This window comes from Cucumis melo, unplaced genomic scaffold (genome assembly GCF_025177605.1).
Source record: "Cucumis melo cultivar AY unplaced genomic scaffold, USDA_Cmelo_AY_1.0 utg001365l, whole genome shotgun sequence".
NCBI lineage: Eukaryota > Viridiplantae > Streptophyta > Magnoliopsida > Cucurbitales > Cucurbitaceae > Cucumis > Cucumis melo.
The window spans coordinates 1-20,110 of NW_026124558.1; the positions used below are offsets into that span (position 1 = coordinate 1).

The 20,110-nt window shown below is 44.7% G+C and overlaps 1 protein-coding gene across 1 annotated transcript; it reads left to right on the forward strand.

The window, feature by feature from the left end:
- The first annotated feature begins 17,927 nt into the window (after window positions 1-17,927).
- Window positions 17,928-19,142, forward strand: LOC127147262 (ribosomal protein S7, mitochondrial-like). The gene is given in 2 exon segments (XM_051080822.1): window positions 17,928-18,684; window positions 18,686-19,142. Coding segments are annotated over 2 exon segments (447 nt in total). The 5' UTR covers window positions 17,928-18,351; the 3' UTR covers window positions 18,800-19,142.
- Window positions 19,143-20,110: the final 968 nt, after the last annotated feature.

The window sequence follows — 20,110 nt, forward strand, 5'->3', positions numbered from 1 at the left end:
CGGACTCTCTCTTCTAGGCTTGAAAATTCCTCCTATTAGTTCGAACTTGGCTCCGCTTCTTCCTATATCTTTTTCTTCAAGGATAGAAAAGCACTCAAACTTTCCTTGGACTGATTAATGGAATAGATTCTGAATGTTCCCGCTTTCATTTCATTTCAGTGGACGAGAAAAGAAAGATCAAGCCTATGATTCCACACCGGTACGTGGTAGTTTAATGCGTCTTCTTCCTTCGCAAATTCTTTGCTCCTGCTCCGCCCTGAGAAAGTCACCGGCGGCAGGTAGCTCTACTAAGCGAAGAACCGCTCGCTACCGGTCCGTGGTAGTTTAATTAGTCACATGTGCTGGTAGCCTAGGAGAAGAGAAGCAAGCTACCTGAGCCTACCCCCCATATCTATAGGCGGCAATGGTCAGAGCTGGTAAGCATATGGTCACTCTATCTTAGGCCTCCGCCGGCGCTCCGCCTTCGAGATAGGAGAAGCTGTACGCCCCACCTCACATAGAAGAAGGGGAACCCCCTCAATAGAATCGAAGAACCCGTGTGGGTGGGAGGGGATTGAATCATTCATTCATCAGATACGTCTTCTGGACCATTGAATCTCAACTCTAATTAGTTATCAAAAGGTCGACTTTACAAAGGTCGGTTCCCGCAACCATTGATTTTTTTGATCTTTTTCTTTGGCTGTAGGCTCAAAGAATTTGAGAAAGGCTTGAAGTGAACGAGAGAAGCCTATCGAGAGAGTACCAAATACGGTGACGAAGGTAACCTACTTTCGGTGGACGCGGAGCCAACGAGTTCAGTCTCAGAGCGTAAGGAGTCCCACGGAGCGGTTACAGAAGCGTGAGCCATCGGTGATAATGCCTCTGCCAAAGACTGAGGAATAGACACAGAGGAGAGCTGACCCTTTCTTTCTATTAGAGAGATCATTCACGAGATAAAGCCTACGGTCAACAAGAGAGAGCTGCTTACTTGCTATATCCCCGCGTTCTTGCACGGCTCCCTCTATTTTATGGAATCGGTCTCAATATGATAACCTCTAAACAAAGAAGAGGCCCCCCTTTCAGAAAGAGGAATTGAATTTTGATGCCTTCGGACTTCTCTCGTCTTATTCCTTCTATTTTTTGAGGTTAAGGCCGCGTAGGAGTCCTAGTCTTTTAGTGGATAAACAAGGGTCCAGGTGACCCGTCCGAACCATAAAGACATAAGAAAACCTAGGAGTTCTCTTGTCTTCTGATTCTTCCGATAATAGAAAACCACTCAATCTTATGGGACTTGTTTATGGAACTCAATGTTATGGCTCCCGTAGAAGGAGTCTTTCTTTTGTCTCTTCCGCGGAGTGGGGCTTTTCCCACGTAGCGGTCTTCTCTGGAGTCGAGGTCAACTCCTTACGGAGCCTCTTCCAAACCTACTCAAAAGGGAAAGCCTATGGAGCGGAGCCCTAGGAGAAGGTTCAAAGAATTTGAATTGAGTGGCTGAAAGGTGCGAAGCAGCTCGACTAAGAAGGAGAGGCGAAATCTAATATGAGAGATTGAGAAGAATTTGAGACTCCCACGGAGCGGTGCGAAGCAGCTCGACTAAGAAGGAGAGGCGAAATCTAATATGAGAGATTGAGACTCCCACGGAGCGGGTCAAAGAATGATCGAAGCGACTGAAAGTTCTCGAGTGAGGTTAGGAAGGCGGAGTAGGCGCAAAGAATTTGTGTGCTCCTTCAATTCTTTTCGAATTCCACTATCATGAAACTAAAGCGGACGGGTCCGTCCTTGAATCCTACATATTCCCACTTAGCGGTCGGACCTCTTTGATCCACTAAAGAAAAGATGGAACTCAAACGGAAGGTCGGCTAATATATAGGATGAAAGTAGCGGAGGACTAGTTCTCTTTTCTTCTTTTTATTCCAAACCTACTAAACCTACTTACCGAAAGCGAAGCGACTGCCCACTTTTTGAAAAGAAAGAAAGAGAGAAGTCAACTCCTCTCAAAGTCTTTGACTTTATTCTCATTGAGGCGTCGCTAAGAAAAAATGGGGAGGCTCAAAGAATCTTCGTCCTTATTCACTTCCTTAGACCGCCCCGTGGGTTGGACTGATTTATGGAATTTGCACTTTCTTCCTTTTCCGAAACTTATACCTACTCAAAAGATTCAAGCCTATCTTTGAAATAAAGAAAGCACTACGCCGGAGAAGGAGTTGTCTTCTTCTTATAGGCTTTCCCAACGCCTTCGTCTTAGCCTTCCCTTTCTTTCTCGTCTTCTCTCTCCTTGTTTTCTTCTTCTTCCAAATAGTAGGCCCCTTGTTCCTACCAAGAACATCGATCAGTCTAGGCTTTCCTCTTTTCGCTTCTTTCGCAAATTCTTTGCTCCGTCGGTCTGCAAAAAAAAGTAATAACTCATAGTCCTTCGGACCGGCTGGGTCCTCAATGAACAAGGCGCAAAGAATATTGCGGAGAAGCGAAGCCCATTTATCTGCGAGCGAGTCCTTCTTTGTCTGAAAAGTAATAGCCAACATGGATAGTCCGAAGGTGCAAAGAATATTGCGTAATCAGTCCTTCGCGCCTATTTTTTTCCCCGAGTTCAGATAGACATTCTTTATTTAGGAGGCGCAATTCAATATGCGTTCCACTGTGAAATTCTTGAATTATTTTAGCTTAAAAACGGACGTTCTCGCAATATTCTTTGCGCCTCCGGACTTCTATAAATGAAATGGATAAATCAGTCCTTCGCTCAATTCTAATGGACCAAGAAGATCCCTGCCTTTGTTTTCTTGCACCGGTCCGTGGTAGCTTAATTGGGGGACTATCCATTAGAACTTTGAACCTTCGGACCGCTTCGATTTAGCCTTTCCCGCTTTAATGGACAGGTTTAGCAGACAAGACCCGTAGTCAAAGAAAAGAGTGATAGCACGACTCCCGCTTCCAAGCAATGTACTCCCAGAGATCTCATTCCGGATCTTAGCTCGTCCGTATCAGAAAGATTTCCACAGCCTTCTTCCCCTAGGGATTCGGATATGCCAATGTGGATAAGTCGTCCGCTCCCTTGCTGCGTCTGTAGTTTTTTGAAGTAGGAGATGAGATAGCTCGACGTTTCGGGAAGTGGCTTTGGCTGTTCAGTGGGGCTGTGTAAGGACTAATCCCTCTCTGTATCCAAAGCAAGAAAGATGGGTGCCTATTTCATTCTTTGAATTACTCTTCTCATGAGGTCACTCCAGTTGAAGCATCAGACAAGTCAACCTCAAAATAATACGGAAAGCCTATCTTCCCAACTAAGTCAAAAGTCGACAAGACGTAGAAAGAAGTATCTCTTTCGTAAAGCGGATTAGGAGTTCATTCTCACTTCAAGCGTGTATCGTCCGCAGTCGATCCCCCACGGAGCGGTAGGAGGCATCAAAATGCAATTCTGAAGGCCAAGCCCTATACATTCATTTCAGGCGGAAGACGGAGCGGACCATAAATCAGAGATAAGGACTTGAAATCTTCTTTGAACCTCGATCATGAATGCAATTCCTTTTCCTTGAACTTCGCAATATTCTTTGCACCTTGAACTTAAAGATTCATACTATTATTCCGATAATATCAAACCTTCCGCTACTTTCATCCTATCTTTTGGCGTCGGGACTCCCGGACCTCTTTTATCCACCTTCGCTTCATTCTATATGGATTTCAGGTTTTTAGTGGACGAATATGAATTCAGCCTCCTCCGCCGTCCGGAGTTTCATATGAATATGGAAATCAGGGTCAAGATGCGCCATAAGACAGGTCCGAAGGCCTCACAGGTTAATATGGATAGTCCGAAGGACGGTCCGGAGGCGCAATTCAATATGCGGGGAGTGCAAGGCTGAATTCCATTTTCGAAGCGAAGGCAACAAAAGAAAGGCAGGGATCTTCTTGAGTCTGATTCCAAAAAATAGGCGGACTGAGGACGGATATAAACAAGTCAAAAAGACCACTCAAACTTGTGGGCTTAGCCCTAGATCTTCAACCAATAGGGAGAAGCGCAAGGTGAGACCAGTGGATCTCCGTGGAGTGCTTTGTTGGCCTCGGCCTTTCTTTCATCTCTTTGGGTCCATGGGCAGCAAGATTGGATGATTTCTTCACCAGGATAGTCGGACTTCTTCTTATGGAACTCTTTTATGTTCCTGCTTTCGATGAGAGGAACTGAACCGCCAAATTCATGGATAGGGCTTGTGATCCAAGGCATCCTTATCTTGGTTGTTCATTCCACTAAATCTTATGGCGTAGATAGAAGGAGGATAGGCTCCCAGTATGCCGTGGCTTCCCAGTATCAGAGTTGGAAAGGAAGGAAGCCCAAGCCCAGGCGTCAGAGAGGAAGCCAACTCCTTCGGTTCTTGCTCCTGCTGAGTAATTCTCTCTTTCGGCGGAGTCCGCTCTTTGGGAACCTTCTTTGAATTGCTCTTTCTTTTTCTACTTCTTTCTCTACTTATTTCAGTACAAAGGGATCGGAGAGGTGCGAAGGAGCGAGACTCGAAAACAGCTCTTTAATGAGACAGACTCCCCCGGCCGGGCCATTGATTGAATAAGAGGCATCGGTATGAGATCTTGGAGTTTCAGCCTCAGATCAAAGAGATCAATAAGTACTATTATCTTTCGGATCGGAAGAAGGAGCGAAGGAGGACGAGTCATCACTCTCAGTGGAAGATAAAGAGAACTCGGAATGAGAAAGAAGGAGAGGCGAGATGGAATTGAGGAGACTGTCAGCGAAAGGACTGGAAAGGAGTGGAGTGCAAGAGGGAGCGGTATTCTCTTGTTGAAGCTAGGGAACTGACTGAGTAGTTCTAGAGGGTTAGTCTTGAGGCAGAGTCTGCTCTTTTCAGCTCTTTCATGAGAGACAACCAACAATAGGAAGAGGGCTAGGAAAATACACCCCCTTTTCATGTGAATCTAATAGGGAAAAGAAGAATGCGGTCGGGGAATTTGAGGGTTAGGAGAAGGTTCAAAGAATATTGACACCCAGGAAGAAAATCTCCTTTTTTAGTCATTATATGAGAGCCTAGGCTTTCCACAAATCATTGACACACTGATTCTTTCTTTTGGTTTTTTCAAGTAGTCTGAGTTAGTATTTTCAGTGACCAACTTCAGTAGATTTCTTTTAATAAGATTGTCTCGCTCTGAGAGCCGTGAAGTGCTTTCTCCTCAGGATATTGCTCTACGGATTCAGAACACGCTCAGTTGCGTGTCTATTATCATTTCGACTGAAAGGAAGGTGCGGATTAATTACTCAGTAGCCGTCAATACGGAGGTATACTGGTACCTTTTTTGATCCGAAAGGCTTTTTATGATTGGGAAAGATGCGATCTTTCATTTCCAAAGGTATGGCCTTCCCTCTTCCATGGGGATAAAGGTAGCTATCTTTGGGGGCAGTTTTCTCTGCATCAAATCCTAGATGAGGCTAATGCCGTTGCCAAGAAAATAAGCAAGGTTCAGCTCCAAGAGACTATCTCTCAGAAGATGAGGGACTACGCTACGTGGTCCGAGGTTCTTCAAGATGAGGAGCTTGTAAAGCTACTCTTAGGTAAGAAATACCATTCCGTATTTGATAAGTGGTATCTTCTCCAGAAGGAGAAAAAGCTCAGAGAGAAGACTGAGAATATTATATCTTATCTTGATCAGTGGCCCATGAGGAGGAATGAAATGAAAAGTTATTACTACTGGACTGGCTAGCTGTCAACTTAGTTTCCGATAGGTCCCGGGAGACGAAAGAGCTCTTCCTCTATGGGGATCCTAATGGCCAAGGTGTACTTATTCTTGAGATGCTATCTAATGTCTTACCCATTGTCTGGGGTACGGACAAAAGTAGAAAGAAGGACTTTCTCAAATGTCAGAATTCTAATCAATTGTGGATCATTCAGGATGCTGGGAGCTCAGCCAGCAGTTGGGGCTGGAGACAAGAGGGAAAATCCCTGAGTAGAAGACTATTAAGTCTTCTTGATCTGAAAGATTGGAAAAGAAAGCAAATGGCTAATCTTCCACTAATTATTCTAGGAGATAGCCTACCTACTAGCGAAGCCTTATCGACACTCCATGGGCGGAAAGGTTCATGCCTCTTAAGCTCTTTTCCAACTTACCTCAGTTGAGTGAGGAAAGGATCATTGCCACATTCTGGAGAGCTTTTCTTACTAGAGCCTGCACACAGGATCTCATTGGGAATCCAGCCATTTCCTACAATTTCTCTGAGAGTTGGGGGATTACCTGCTTCATTCTCTGAATGAGTCTTTTAAGAATTCCATTGAATATGGATCTCTATATGAGAGGATCAAAGATCTCTTCTTTCCTAAAGAGAGGGATGGTTTTGACCCTCTTTATTGCCTCCTCGAGATCAGAAGAGATTCTTCTTCTATTATCCTTCCAGTTAGAAGGGCTAATAAACCGGGAAAGAATATCCCATATATCTCTCTCGATTATGAGCAGGTCACAGAGTCGGGGATGAATCTACTCAACTTCGCTCTCATACCAGTGGAAAAAACCACCACAACGACAGGTAGGAACCTGTAAGCATTAGAAATCTTTCCATATGTAGATCAGAAGGAAACCCACATTAGGCCATGTCGCCTATATTGATTCTATACCGGAATGGAGATAGAACCGAAAGGCTCCCCTTAAGGATCCAAAGACGGAAGCCACCCAAGAATCAGGGGGAGGGTGGCCTTCTTCCACGAAGAGAAAGAAGACTTTAATAACTTATTCCGACGAAAGCAGGAGATGGAGCCCAAAGAATGGCGAGATCTCATCATAATGATTGGGCACCCTGACGATCGCAATTAGCAGCCTTTCGCTGCCTATGGCTATATAGAAAATCCAAGCCAAGTGAGTATTACACCAAGAATGAATTGACAAGCTATTAAATTGCTCAATGGAAAACGACCCCACTGGGGGTTCAGATGCGCAAAAAAAGTGAAAAGACCCGGGGCTATTTTATTTATAATGGGCTTTTATTCAATTTTCTTTTCTCTGATTGAGTAATGCCATGAATTCCATAAACACTACTGAGAAAATTCCCCCCCACTTTGACTTTCTTGTTTTTTTTTGATTCCCCTACCTTCACTTACCATCCCTCCTTACCACCCCTTGAATTTCTCCCTGCCTTAGATTTCCCCAACCTTAGATTTCCCTATTAGGTGAACACAGTTCTGCCATGTATCCCAGACCTTCCCCAGGTTCCCCAACTGGCATTTCTTTTCCCTTAAGGACCAGCAATATCTTTCTTTGTCTTCTTTCTCCTACGCGGAATCTACAAGATCCCTGTCCGGAGGATTTATCCGGAGGACTATCCATATTAACCTACGGACCACAAACCATAATCAAACTATGTTCATTTCTTTTACCTGTCCTAGGCTTGATTCTTGAATTGCAATTAATTAAACGACTTTTTTCCTTCTAAATCTGACTTTTCGAATCTTTCTATTTCACGATAATTGAGTGAAAAACATTTTCTTGATCCTCTCTTTATCCGGACCAGAAACTAGAACTCTCATCAAAGTCTGTTCATTTCTTTGATAGGGCTTGATTCTTTCATTGCCTTTTCCCGTCTTTTTTCTTGCATTTTCTTCCTTTTTCTCATCTTTCTATATAACGAAAATAGAGTTCAAAATCAGGCATTTTGACTTTCTTTCTTGCTACTTTATAGGCCCAAAACCTAGCTTTTTGTTCATTTTCGCTAAGAAAAAGAAGAAATTGAATATGTCAAAATCAGTCAAAAAAGATCTTTTCTCATTAGAAATGAAATTCAGAAGGTGAAAGGTGCGAAGCAGCTCGACTAAGAAGGAGTCAATGAACAAAGGCTCATTTCATAAAGACTGATTCTGGAAATTCAAAGGAGCCTGAATGAGGCGACTCAAAACGAAAGGAGAGGGGGGGACGGATGAAAGTCAAGATTCAAGACGCTGAGTTTGAAGAGAAGAAGAGGAAGGAAGCAGTACCAGAGAAGTAGCTCCAAGACTAATTAAGCTACTTTGGACGGGTTCATCGTCAGCGAAAAGGAAGAGAGATAGACCCTGATAAGGTGAGTGAAGGCAATACAAGACATGCCGCCACCTAAGACAGAAAAGGAAGTCAGAGGCTGATTAGGGCGATTTCAGTACATCTTCCCTTTCATCTCAAGATTAAGCACGATGCCCCCATTTTCAAATTCAGAAGAATCAACCCCATGCAGTGGAATGACCATTGCCAGAAAGCCTTTGACCAGATCAAAGAATAGGACAAAGGTTTATATGAAATAAATCAAGGTAGCAAGCCTATTTTCAGAGAGTTCTTAGACGAGAAAGCTCAGTCCATTAGAGTGAATTGATTTGAGCGCCTCGCAAATTCTTTGACTTTATTCGCAAATTCTTTGCGCCTTTTCTTTTCTCAAATTCTTCCCGTCCTCCGGACCGGTCCCCACTCCGCGGTTCCACATAGAAGATATTCCACATAGAAGGACCTCTTTACTCCCACCGCCTCATTTAGTATCGTCGGGCTCCTCTCCTTATCAGTCGAGTACCTTCGCTCCTCTCCTTATCAGTCGAGTACCTTCGCTCCTCTCCTTATCAGTCGAGTACCTTCGCTCCTCTCCTTCCTAACCTCAGTCGAGTACCTTCGCTCCTCTCCTATATTTTTTTCGTAGAGTACCTTCGCTCTGAACCTTCTTAGTCGAGCCGCTTTCGCTCCTGTCCTTCTACGCTGGATTCTGCTTCGCTCCTGTCCTTCGTAGCTTGATTCTGCTTCGCTCTGAACCTATATCTGAAACGTAGAGCACCTTCGCTCCTCTCCTTCTATTCTACGCTTGATTCTGCTTCGCTCCTCTCCTATATTTTTTTCTACGAGTACCTTCGCTCTGAACCTTCCTAACCTCAGTCGAGTACCTTCGCTCCTTTGATTTTGAGTCGAGCCTTTCGCCTCTCAGATCTAGGGCCTACTGACCCTTGAAAGACGAGTTTTGCTTGTGGGTTTGACTCCTATCTTCTCCTTAATCCACTCGGCCCTTGTCTGCTTCGAAAGTCACGCTTCATCGACTTCCTCTTTCAGAAGTTTCTGCTTTAGTTGCAGTGTAGGAGGAAGCCTCATCCGCCTTTCATGAGGCAGATTGTACAGGTTAGATCTCGACGATACCAATTCCCCTGCTCGACGCCTTGTTCATTGACTTTCAGTGGCTTCCGTTGAAGAAGCTGTTTATGGAGTCTCACTATATTCATAAGGAAGCGAAGAAGCTTCGAGACCCTCACGCATGGAACCTACCCCCGGAGTCAAGGCGCGAAGCGAAGCGACTTATCGATGTTATTGGAACAAGGCCTTCCAAACCTACTCAAAAGAGAAAGAAAGCCTATGATTCGAATTCCACTAAATTGTTTGCACGCACAATTGTCTGTATTAGAAGGGGAGCCAAAAGCAGCAAGCACTCAGCAAGTTCAGTGATCATAGGATGATCAAAGCATTAGCTATTCATCATCCCAGTTGTAGCCATTGCACCCGCTCCGTGGGATCAATATAATACTAAATCAAAAGACTTGAAACCATCTGGTTCACCCGATCCTCTTAGATATGATATGGTTTGTGTGCCACGCATTCAATATGATATATCCACTGATCTTCTTTACTAGCTTTATTGCATGAGACCACCACTTGGACCGATTGAGATGGATATTCCTCCCGTTGATGAGGATGAGGAGCGATGATTCGGAAAGGCTTTTTCTTCGATAATTCTTTGAACCTTGTTCATTGAGGCCTCAGAGCCAGATCCATTGAGGCGGATGAATATTGAATGAAAGCAGGGAGGCATGAAAGTCAGAAAAAGGCAAAGGCGATTAGTTATGATAAGATTCAAGGCATAGGAAGAAGAAGAAGACAATGAAATATTCTTTGAACCTTGTTCATTCAGGCCTCCGTAGCCGTCCTTTGATACATTGTTATATGAGTCCGACTATCCTAAGACCTTTCACAAGGATCTCTTTCTTGAAGCACTAGGTTGCGAACCTGAAGCATGCTTCTTTGGCTGAAAATTTCTCCTTTTAGGGAGAAAGAGTATTCAAAAGTCAGTAAGGAGACCTTTTTCAGTAGGGAAATCTGTCCCAATAGATAGATAAAGGATAAGTTGTGCCCAAGAAAAGAAGCAAGGGTCAAAGATTCCTTATCAATTTCTTAGGAGGAGAGGTCTTGTTTCGGTGTGAATAACTAAGGCTGTCTTCTTATCCGGAGAGGAGGACCTAAATTTCTCAGTGGCATAGAAAGTTCAGATAGATCGGCGGCAGAAGTCGCTCTTGAAAGGTGCGAAGGAGCGAGACCAGAGAGAGAGAAGTTCTTGTCCCAGTTGTTCCAGTTGCTGTCGTTCTCGCATCGAAAAGGTAATTATCCCATAGTCTCCCTCGGGCTAGGCGCCCAGGTAGAGTTAGCGAGCCCACTAAAATAAACCGTAAATCTTCTTTGAACCTTAAATAACTTTGCGACCCACGGAGCGGTGCAAAGAATGATCGAAGCGACTGAAAGTTCGCCCTTTACAAGGTCTCATTATATAAGGAGAACTCAAAGACTAGGACTTCGGACCAGTCCTCCGGACGTGAAGAAGAAGATCGACTCTTATCAATGAACAAAGGGGGTTCAAAGAATATTGAGAATTTGAGAAGGAATGAAATTCCATTAACAAGTCCGACGCCTCAATGAACAAGGTTCAAAGAAGATTGAATCGCTCAATTACGACCTTCTGAATTTCTTTCTCCTGATAATGCTCGGATAAATAAATAGAAAGTAGTTGACGGCTGTCCGCTACGCGTAGCTCCGGAGATCCAGAGAAAGAAAAGTCGTTTTACGGCTGAAGGCGCAAAGAATATTGCGAGGACTTCGGACGGATAAATACAGGCGCAAAGAATATTGCGGCTTTCACCGCTACGCTCCTAATAAGGGAGAAAGTGCTTCTTTAAAGGCTCCGCTGGATAAAAACAAAGGGGGCTCCCCCCGGGACCCTCTTTCGGAGATGGAAGAAAGATCCCTTCCCTTGGTGGTGGAGCGAAGCGACTTAATCAGCTCTTGAAACTGAATCTGCTTTTTGAGTTGAGATAGCTACCCCGGTTTGAGATAGCTACCCCGGAGCGTAGCTACTTAATCCGCTCTTCAATCAAAGCTGAATCTGCTTTCCCGGAGCGTAGCTACCTAATCTGCTCTTTCAGTAGTAGTTCCTTCCGCACTTTTCCCGGTCTAGGGGAGGGGAGAAAGAGGGTCCCGGGGGGTGGGAGCCTCTTTCGGAGATGGAAAGATACCCGAGCGGACAAAGTCTTTCAATGTTCGCGATCCCCCGGAGCCTAGCTCCCTAATCAGCTCTTTCAACTTAATCTTCTTTTGCTTTCCCGGAGCGTAGCTACCTAATCAGACTGAAAAAGTCAGTCTTCCTTCTTTTTCCCGGTGGAGGGGGAGGACAGGTGACCAAAGGAGCCTGTCCGGAGATGGCCAACTAAGATCATTCATGAATTAATGAGAATATTAGAGGAAGAGAATCCGTAGCTTTGTAGAAGCCCGTCCTCGCGTACTCCAAAAAGGAAGCGAGAGGGGGGCATACACAAAGCCTTAATATGGGGCGCGCGCGCGCGAGGTTCTCGTTTATATATATGGAAAAAGGTAGAAGCCACCGCTTCCAAATAAAAAAGACGAAAATTCCTAATTCCAAACTGAAAACTAAGGGGGGAGATTCCAAACACAAAACTAAGGGGGTTTTTTAACCTCCGCTACATCTGCTTTTTGAGATTTCTACCCCGGATCAGGAAAGGAGCGTAGCGACTCTATCTTTTTGCGTAGTAGTTCCTTCCTTCTTCCTTCTTCCTGGTGGAGGCGCAAAGAATTTGCGGGGGGAGCCTCTTTCGGAGATGGAAAGATAACCCTTGGTGGAGCGAAGCGGAAAAGTCTGTCAATGTTCGCGATAGCGACCCTGGAGCGTAGCGACTCTATCTTTTTGCGTAGTTCTTCCTTCCGCACTTTTCCTGGTGGAGGCGCAAAGAATTTGCGAAGGGCAGGAAAGAAAGAAGGGGGAGCGAAGCGACTTAATCAGCTGTAGCTGTAGCAGTTTGAAAGGTAGAGAATGAGCCCGCTAAACCCAGAGAATGAAAGAAGCGTCTTTCAAGGCAAGAAAAGAAAGGCAGGGATCTTCTTGGTCCAGACGACCGGAAGGACGAGTATATAGCTGAATGAATATGAGTTCAAGAGAAAGAATATTGAAAAAAGATCAAAGTCTTTGACTTTATTCGCTCCAGATAGTCTTATTCCACTAATCTTCGTATTCTAGAAGCTCGACAAGGGCATGTCCGGGGCGTGAATGAAAAGTCTATCAAAGACAAAAGTAGTCTTAGCCCCATCAATCACTCTTTTTCTATGGAGGCAAAGACCAGGCTTCTCCACGGGCTCTTTCTTTCTCCCTTTCTCCTATCTCTATTGCCCAAGCAGCAGATAGAAAAAGGCATAATCAAAGAAAGGCGTCAGCCCAAGCCGACTGTCCGTCAGACGAATGCGGTTCTTTCATCTCTCTCTTTCGGAATGAAGGAGACCAGTAGCCCCACGGAGCGGTGTGTCTGTTGACGCCTAGGTTCTTTCCGTAGTTGTGGGCAGGTTCCTCTTTCGGATGAGAAATCCATCATTGGTATCCTCGATCTGGCCTAGGCGCCTATTTCTTTTAGATTCTGATAGTCGTTTTAGTCTGTTACGTGCAAACTCCGGTTAAGACTTCCACAGATTCATATGTCCTTATCAATGAGACGGCTCAAATCTATGGTTTTGGTCTATAGGGTCGAAGATAAGAGGCTCGGGTCGCCTAGCATCGTAACCAGTAGAGAGTTAGTTACGCCCTAGGTGAAATGAAAGACGCACGGACCGCTTTTCATAGCTCGACCGTAGGAAAGATGTAATTGAGTCGACAGTTAAGGCGCGATAGCGAAAGGACTTACAAGGTGCGAAGGAAGGAAACTTTCTCGACTCGACCTCAATGAAGAAGTCAATGAACAAGGGCAAGTGCAAGAAAGGTGAGACTGAAGTTACGAGAGAGAGAGAGATTTGACTCTTTTATCAAGGAGCCCCAAGATTCAAACTAAGAAATTTCAGCCTCTTGAGTCGGAAGAAAGGTCACTGAAAGAGGAAGGGGAATTCCCATTCAGAGCAAGAACAAGACTATCTCGACGACTGTCAAAAGTAGCTCGATCGGGAGCCGGATAGGGAGCCCCCAGGCGAAGGACCAATTCGGAGCAACTGAAATAGGAGACTAGCCCTCCCTAGCTAGAACTTGAGAATCTAGGATCCTCGGGCTGGTGGGGCACCCCTTGAATTAGTTCTTGCGGATGCAGCACTATACTATCAGTCCTTTCTCCAAAAATAGACCGCACTAGGCGGTCAAAGGCTTTATTGTAAAGCAATTATGAATAGATTGAATGAAGGAGTATAATAAATGGAAGGGATGAAATAAGGATTGGATTCTCCTACAATAATCAGTCAAAGGCTGTACACTAGGCTCGGGACAAAGGAAACTCGCCACGACGAGGGCGCCGAACTCAAGCAATCTCTCTTTTTCCGTCGGCCTTCTTTCTTCATTGATTGACTTTTCAAAACTAGTCAAAAGACTAGAAGGACCGGTGGAAAGCAGGTCTTTCCACTACAAGGGGAAAGGGCTAGACGACTAAGAAAGTCTCTTTATTCTGAGGATCAAGGCTCAAGCGAGGGACTAATTAAGCTAGCACGGACCGGTCGGCGATTGAATGAGAAATGAATTAAGGAAAGCGCAGCTCTAACTGGAGTTAGGAAGGAGCTCTTTCTTTCTCTCCTTTGTCGGCTCATAAGTAGCTTTGGCTAATCTCCTTTCTCTTTTGGCTAGGCTTTCTTCCATTGCAAATTCCCGGTTGGATGCGTCATCTTCGCTCGTAAGGCCTCTCAAATCAAGTGGCTTTTTTTCTCTTTTTCATTTCTCAAATTCTTTGAGCCTGACTGAACTTTCTGACAAGTCCTTTTTCTTCTCTTTCTCTTCCTTCCTTTTTGATAATAATCTTTGTCAACTCCTTCCCTTGTGAATTCAGGCTCCTTTTCATTTGAGGATAAGGAGCTGAGCAAATTCTTTGCGCCTAACCTTTGTATCCTTCCTAACCTCAGTCGAGTTCAACTCAACTCCTACGGAGCCTATTGTTTTCAGTCGAGTTATTTCATAACCTACTCCGCCTTTATCAATGATCTTTGAGCCTTTGTTTTTCCACTAAATAGGCTTGAATGTTGTGGACTGATTTATGGGTCCTCCGGACTGATCCACTCAAGAGTATAGTAATCCTTCCCTTTCTTGTTATGGGATCGCTTGAGCTTTCGGAGGCTAGGCTTGATCTTTCTGACTTAAGGAGATGCTACCTTCTTTCTTTTGCTCTGATTCCGATTCTCCGTCTTCTTTGACTCATTCCACTTAGACTACTATTCCGCAACTAAGAATACGAGGTCTCAGTCTGACTCTTTGAGAACTATTCCTACCCCTTGGCTGGCCGGCCTTTATGACTGACTCGTAAACTCTGTCCTTTCCTCTTTAGGAAAGGGATCCATTCTTCGCGCGGACGATTGATGGATCCGATCTTTGATCCTATTGATCATGAAACTGAGACGGTTCTTATGCGAGTGAGTACTTAGGAAGAAGGAAAGAGGAGAGCTTCTTCTCCCCTCTCTGGGGCTGCTTCGCTTCCTTTCTAGCTTCCTAAACTGATCATTCTGAGTCTTTTCCCTATTCCCCCTTCCCCGATCAAGTCAAGCCTATGAATATCATAGCACCGATCCAACTCCAACTCTAGCAGCGGGAATGCTTTCCCATTCAGATATTGCATCAAGGGTGCTTTATTCAAGACTATCCCGATTGAGAAGAAAATCCTCTATCACATCAGTCTCACCAACCGCGGATGTGGGACTTGCAGCGGCAAGAGATCGTCCGTATGCATCGACATCGTCCGCGATTTGATAGCATAGGGGAAGGAAGGATGGAATCGGACCTTCTCTCTTTTCTGAAATGCGCGGTGCTTTGAACATGCGGATCGGACCCCTTCCTTTATGGGATTCTCGCCTCAGTTCCTCCTTTCCCTGATCGTGGGAGTGAGTGGGCCTAGCCTCCGAATGAGAATTACCTTTTTCAATGAAAGATAGACTGTCTTCCTTTTAGTAGGCTTCAAGAGATCGAGCTACTAACTTCCTCTTTTCTACTAACTTCCTCAACTGGTCGAGCCGCCTCAATGAACAAGGGGCCTCTTGTCGAGCTACTGCATTCTTCTTCGCCATTCTCCCTTACTCTTTCTTTGACTGTCTCAACTTCTTTCTGTAGCTTCTTCTGAAACTCGGGAAAGAAAAATGACAGTTGTTCTAGAAAGGACGACTGATGACTCAGACTCAACCGAATCCGACTAATTCCCCATTGGTAGTCAAAGACGGATGGTTCTAACCGCATAGTCAACCCTTCCCCTTTTCAGAGATCTAGCTACAGCAAGAAAAAGATGAAAGGCATCAAAATCGAATATGATCCTCTTTCTAGTAGAATAAGAGAATATAGAAGCATCAAAATAGAAGCTTGCTTTTCTTGTTAGTGGGTTTGAAGTTCAAAAAAGGAAGAAGAGGGGTCTCATTGATAAGGACATATTAATCTGTGGATCAAATCAAAGACTACCTTCTTCATTGCCTTGTTCATTGATTTGCCTTTTTTTTTTCTACTTTCATCCTCAAATTCACTAATTAAGCTACTCCAGATGAGTTCTATAACAAGGAGAATTTCTGAGTTGCACTCCTTCAAATTTCAAGGATAAGGACCCACAAATTCTTTGCGCCTAAGCGCTCTATATTTTTTTCTACGAGTACCTTCGCTCCTCTCCTTCCTAACCTCAGTCGAGTGGCTTCGCTCCTCTCCTATATTTTTTTCTACGAGTACCTTCGCACCTGAATTTATCTACGAGTCCCAAAATTCACTAATGAAACTAATCTGGACCTTTGTTTTGATTTACATATTGGAATTTGTACAAATACCACTAGTTAGTAAACTCAAAGAAAAGATGCGCGCGTCCTGTCTCGAGTCAGAAATTCCCCTTCTTCTGACCTTTCTCTTTCAGTCAACTTCTTCCAATCCTCTCATTCCTACCTATTACTTCTCCTCTGGGCAGTCAGGAGGTGGACATCAAAAATCTTTCATTGGGTACACTTTGACGTCGCTATCTACTTTTTTTTGAATTGAAGAAAGCGCTCTTATCAGTTCGGTAGAACGTGGGTCTCCAAAACCCGATGTCGTAGGTTCAAATCCTACAGAGCTCCGTTCTTCTCAGTAGAAAGATCGATCGTAAATGAGCCTCATCTATATAAGGCCTCTCGCGAGGTTCTCTATTGATTTTCATCTGACCTCTCGTTCTTCTTTTTTGAAAATCTCTTGCATAAATATCAGTCCCAGGATCAGAATCTGAAGGATGAAAAACAAAAGTACGAGACCCAAAAATAGGATTCCATCTTTGCCTTTGCCTGCAGATCCTAGTCTGATAAAAGCAGAAAGCAGAATCGCCGTAAAAAGAGAAAGAATACGAAAAGGATTCTTTGTCAACATGAGATTCTTTATGACACCATTCTTTGGCCACCCACATGGGGCCATATACCGAAAAGAAAAGAAAAGACTCAACTCAAAGACAGACACAAGACAGAGACAAGAAGAAGAAAGTGGTCGAAATGGAAAGACGAAAGTGGAAGATGGGATTTGAGAAAATCTCCCGCCCCATGACTAATATTGAGAAGGCGGGGCAGAAAGGATTTCGCACATACATTTTCTTGCGCGAGATCCAGCAAAGAAATATGAAGAGGGAAAGAGTCAGTCAGACCTCTACCTCTAGTCCACTCATGAACTCGAATTCAAGAATCCACGGATTTCTCGCAAATTCTTTGCGCCTAACTACGGGGTAGGACGAAGAAAGCTTCTTTCCGGATCGTAATCAGTCGATCTTGGGGTTAGAATATCGAGAGCAGCTCTCTTCTGAGATCTTGCCATGATCCGCTGAGGCTGAATCGGCTGAGAAAGGGAATTAGATCTTGATAGAGAAGCCCACGTAGCGCGTACTAAGGATAGATGATTCAACTCTTGCCCATGAATACTCTGTCTTAACTCCGGTAATTCAAGGATGTTCATATTAAGAGCCTTGCCCAGTCGTACATTCTGAATTTGATACCGAACCTTCACTCTGGATTCAGGCGTGTACCAGTACTCAGGGACATTCAGGATTGAGAAAAGGGTAATCTCGGGATCCATATCAATCCTACATCTCCACTATAGGCTAGATAACTGTCGCATCCAGGCGCGAAAGAGAGTGTACTCATAGAGATCTCTGATTTCCTCGTCTGGGTACGCCTCCACAGGAGCTCAGGCGGCAAGAGGGGCTCAATCAGTCGCTGTCTTATATAACCTACGGAGGAGGGAGGCACTATAAGGCCAAGTGCTAAGGAAAGAGCTAAGACCACGTGATTACACGCCGCGAAAGCTAAGATCACAACGAGTCTCTTTGCTCTACGTCCATGACGAGATGAGAACTCGAGAAGCGGACTGAAAGCCAAGGCCTGCGGTCCGCAACCCGGGTTGAAAGACGCATAGGGTGCTTAACCGTCATATGAGAGTTATACCACCCCATAGACTATCGGATCATCTGAAGAGAGATTGGTTCAAGGTCGGACTAACCGAAAAAGGTTTAGCAAACTCCACCGGCTCCGGGAGCTGAGAGATTTTCCAGTTGAGATGCCAACGCCTAAAAGTGGTGAGATAGGGTAGATATAGGCCAAGAAAGAGGAGTAATATCCCAGAGGCTGACCTGAAAGCGAGAGGTTTCTCCTTCTTACTTAATCAAGGAGACCTCGAAGATAAAAGAGGCAAGAGCGGAGTTAACAGCCGAGGACGCAAATGATGGTCCAAAAGCTGTCTCCATCAGTGCTTTACATGATAGGGGAGAGGCCACCTATCTGTGGCACTCTGAAAATCAATGGAATAGACTGGGGGAGCTATTCCGATCAATCGATCGAGAGGAGCGAAGCAGCTTTACCGTGTTTACGAGAAAGAAATTCAACTACCACGGACCGGAACATAATCAGACTGAGACTTGAATTCGATCTTCATTCTCCCACTACGCGGTCTTCTCGTATGAGATCTTTCGGATCGGTCCTGATGCCGGGACGGAGCCGTATGAGAGGAGAGTGTATACTCTTTCACTCCGGAGCGAGACCAAAGTTCAAGAAGTTGAGTGGTCCCCTCTCTCTCTCTGAAAAGAAAATAGAGGGGAGTTGGCTGATAAAGATGGACAGTGACGATTGCGTAATATCAATTTCTCGGCCTCGTCATCGAAAGCGGCTGAACATTTCTCTCCAATTCTAAGCTATATGGGGGGCTTGGATGGTGAGCAAAAAGAATTGATCAAGAAGTTGGTAAACTTTCGCATGAAAGAAGGTAAAAGAACGAGAGTTCGTGCTATTGTTTATCAAACTTTGAATCGCCCAGCTCAAACTGAAGGCGATGGAATCAAACTGATGGTTGAGGCCGTAGAGAATATAAAGCCCATATGCGAAGTCGAAAAAGTAGGAGTAGCAGGTACTATTTATGATGTCCCTGGGATTGTAGCCAGGGATCGTCAACAAACCTTAGCTATTCGTTGGATCCTTGAAGCAGCTTTCAAACGACGTATAAGCTACAGGATAAGCTTAGAGAAATGTTCATTTTGCTGAGATACTGGATGCTTACCGAAAGAGGGGAATTGCACGTAAGAAAAGAGAGAATCTTCATAGACTGGCTTCCACCAATCGAAGTTTCGCGCATTTCAGATGGTGGTAAAGTAGAGACCACATAATAGATAATAGAATATTTATTCCTCATTCAGTCAGATTATGAAGTCAGATATGCTTTGACCCAGCCTCCGCCTTCTGATATTTGGAGTCTGAATATAGAAAGCCAGCCTTCCTCATACTCCTCCCTTCATTCATTATTCATTGAGTTGAGAGGATAGGCTTGATGAAGGAGGCCCGCCCCTTATGCATTGCATGAAAGAACCGAACTTTGTATGACTTCTCTTTTGCCTCAGGAAAAATGAATACGAAAGGGAGATCAATCAAAAAAGAGGCCATGAATTCAGAAGTAGTGGGCCTTTCACCCTCTCTTTCTGACTCGGGGAGCTGATCTGAGAAATGCACTTCAATAAAAAAAAAGAAAAGAAAAAGGGAAGAAAAGAAAAGGGAGGGGATCTCTGAGATACCATGTTGGTATGGCCGGGCATAATCTGAAGTGAGGTCAAAAAGAAGAGGTCTTCGGCGGTAGAGGCGCGATAGCCCCCCCTTTTTATGTCGGAAAAGGCAAGAGAAAGAAAAGTCAGGACTCTCTCCGTTGGGCAAAAGGCTGTGAAGGTTTGCTCCTTTCCTCACTCCACTAAGGGATCTTCTTTGGCTCAAGCTATCAATAGCAATAGTGAAACTCGTCCTTCATTAGCTTACGTGGGAATGGAAGAACTTCCCCGACCTCACTACTAAACCGTAGCTTTCTACCTTTTGATTCTGGTCATTTTGTCTCCATCATACCAAGACCCGTCCCACTTGAACCTGTAGTTGCAGCAGCCGTTTTTCTTGATTACGGAAGAAGGCGCTCTAATCCGCTTTTTTCAAGCTTCCCATCCGCTGAGTGAGGTCGATTCCCAGGACGGAGGCTTTCCCCACCCACCTCCCCATCTAATCCATGCGGGTATGCCAATTTCTCTTTATCACGAGGAAATGGAATTGAGCAAAGGATGTATAATAATCAGCGGCTTTGAAAGGAGAAATGGAGATTGGGAAGTCATAAGTGAGAGGGGAGAGAGATGAAAGAAGAACTAGGCCTCATAGGCATTAGCTCGAGAGAAGAGAGGGAGATGAGCGTGCGAAGCCCTAGGAAGGAAAGAGGGCGCGAGCTGCAAGCTTAGAACTAGTATTTCCAAAAAGAACCTTTCACCGGATGAGAAAATCAAAGGCGAACTTTCGGCTAGTAGAAGGAGGATTGAAGGATTTCCCTACAGGAAATTCAGTAGCGGATGCATCAAGGCGCGTCCTTCTAATTCTGATGGTAATTCATTTCATAGATTTCCGCCATCTCATCTCCTGGAGCAGAAGTGCCCTTATT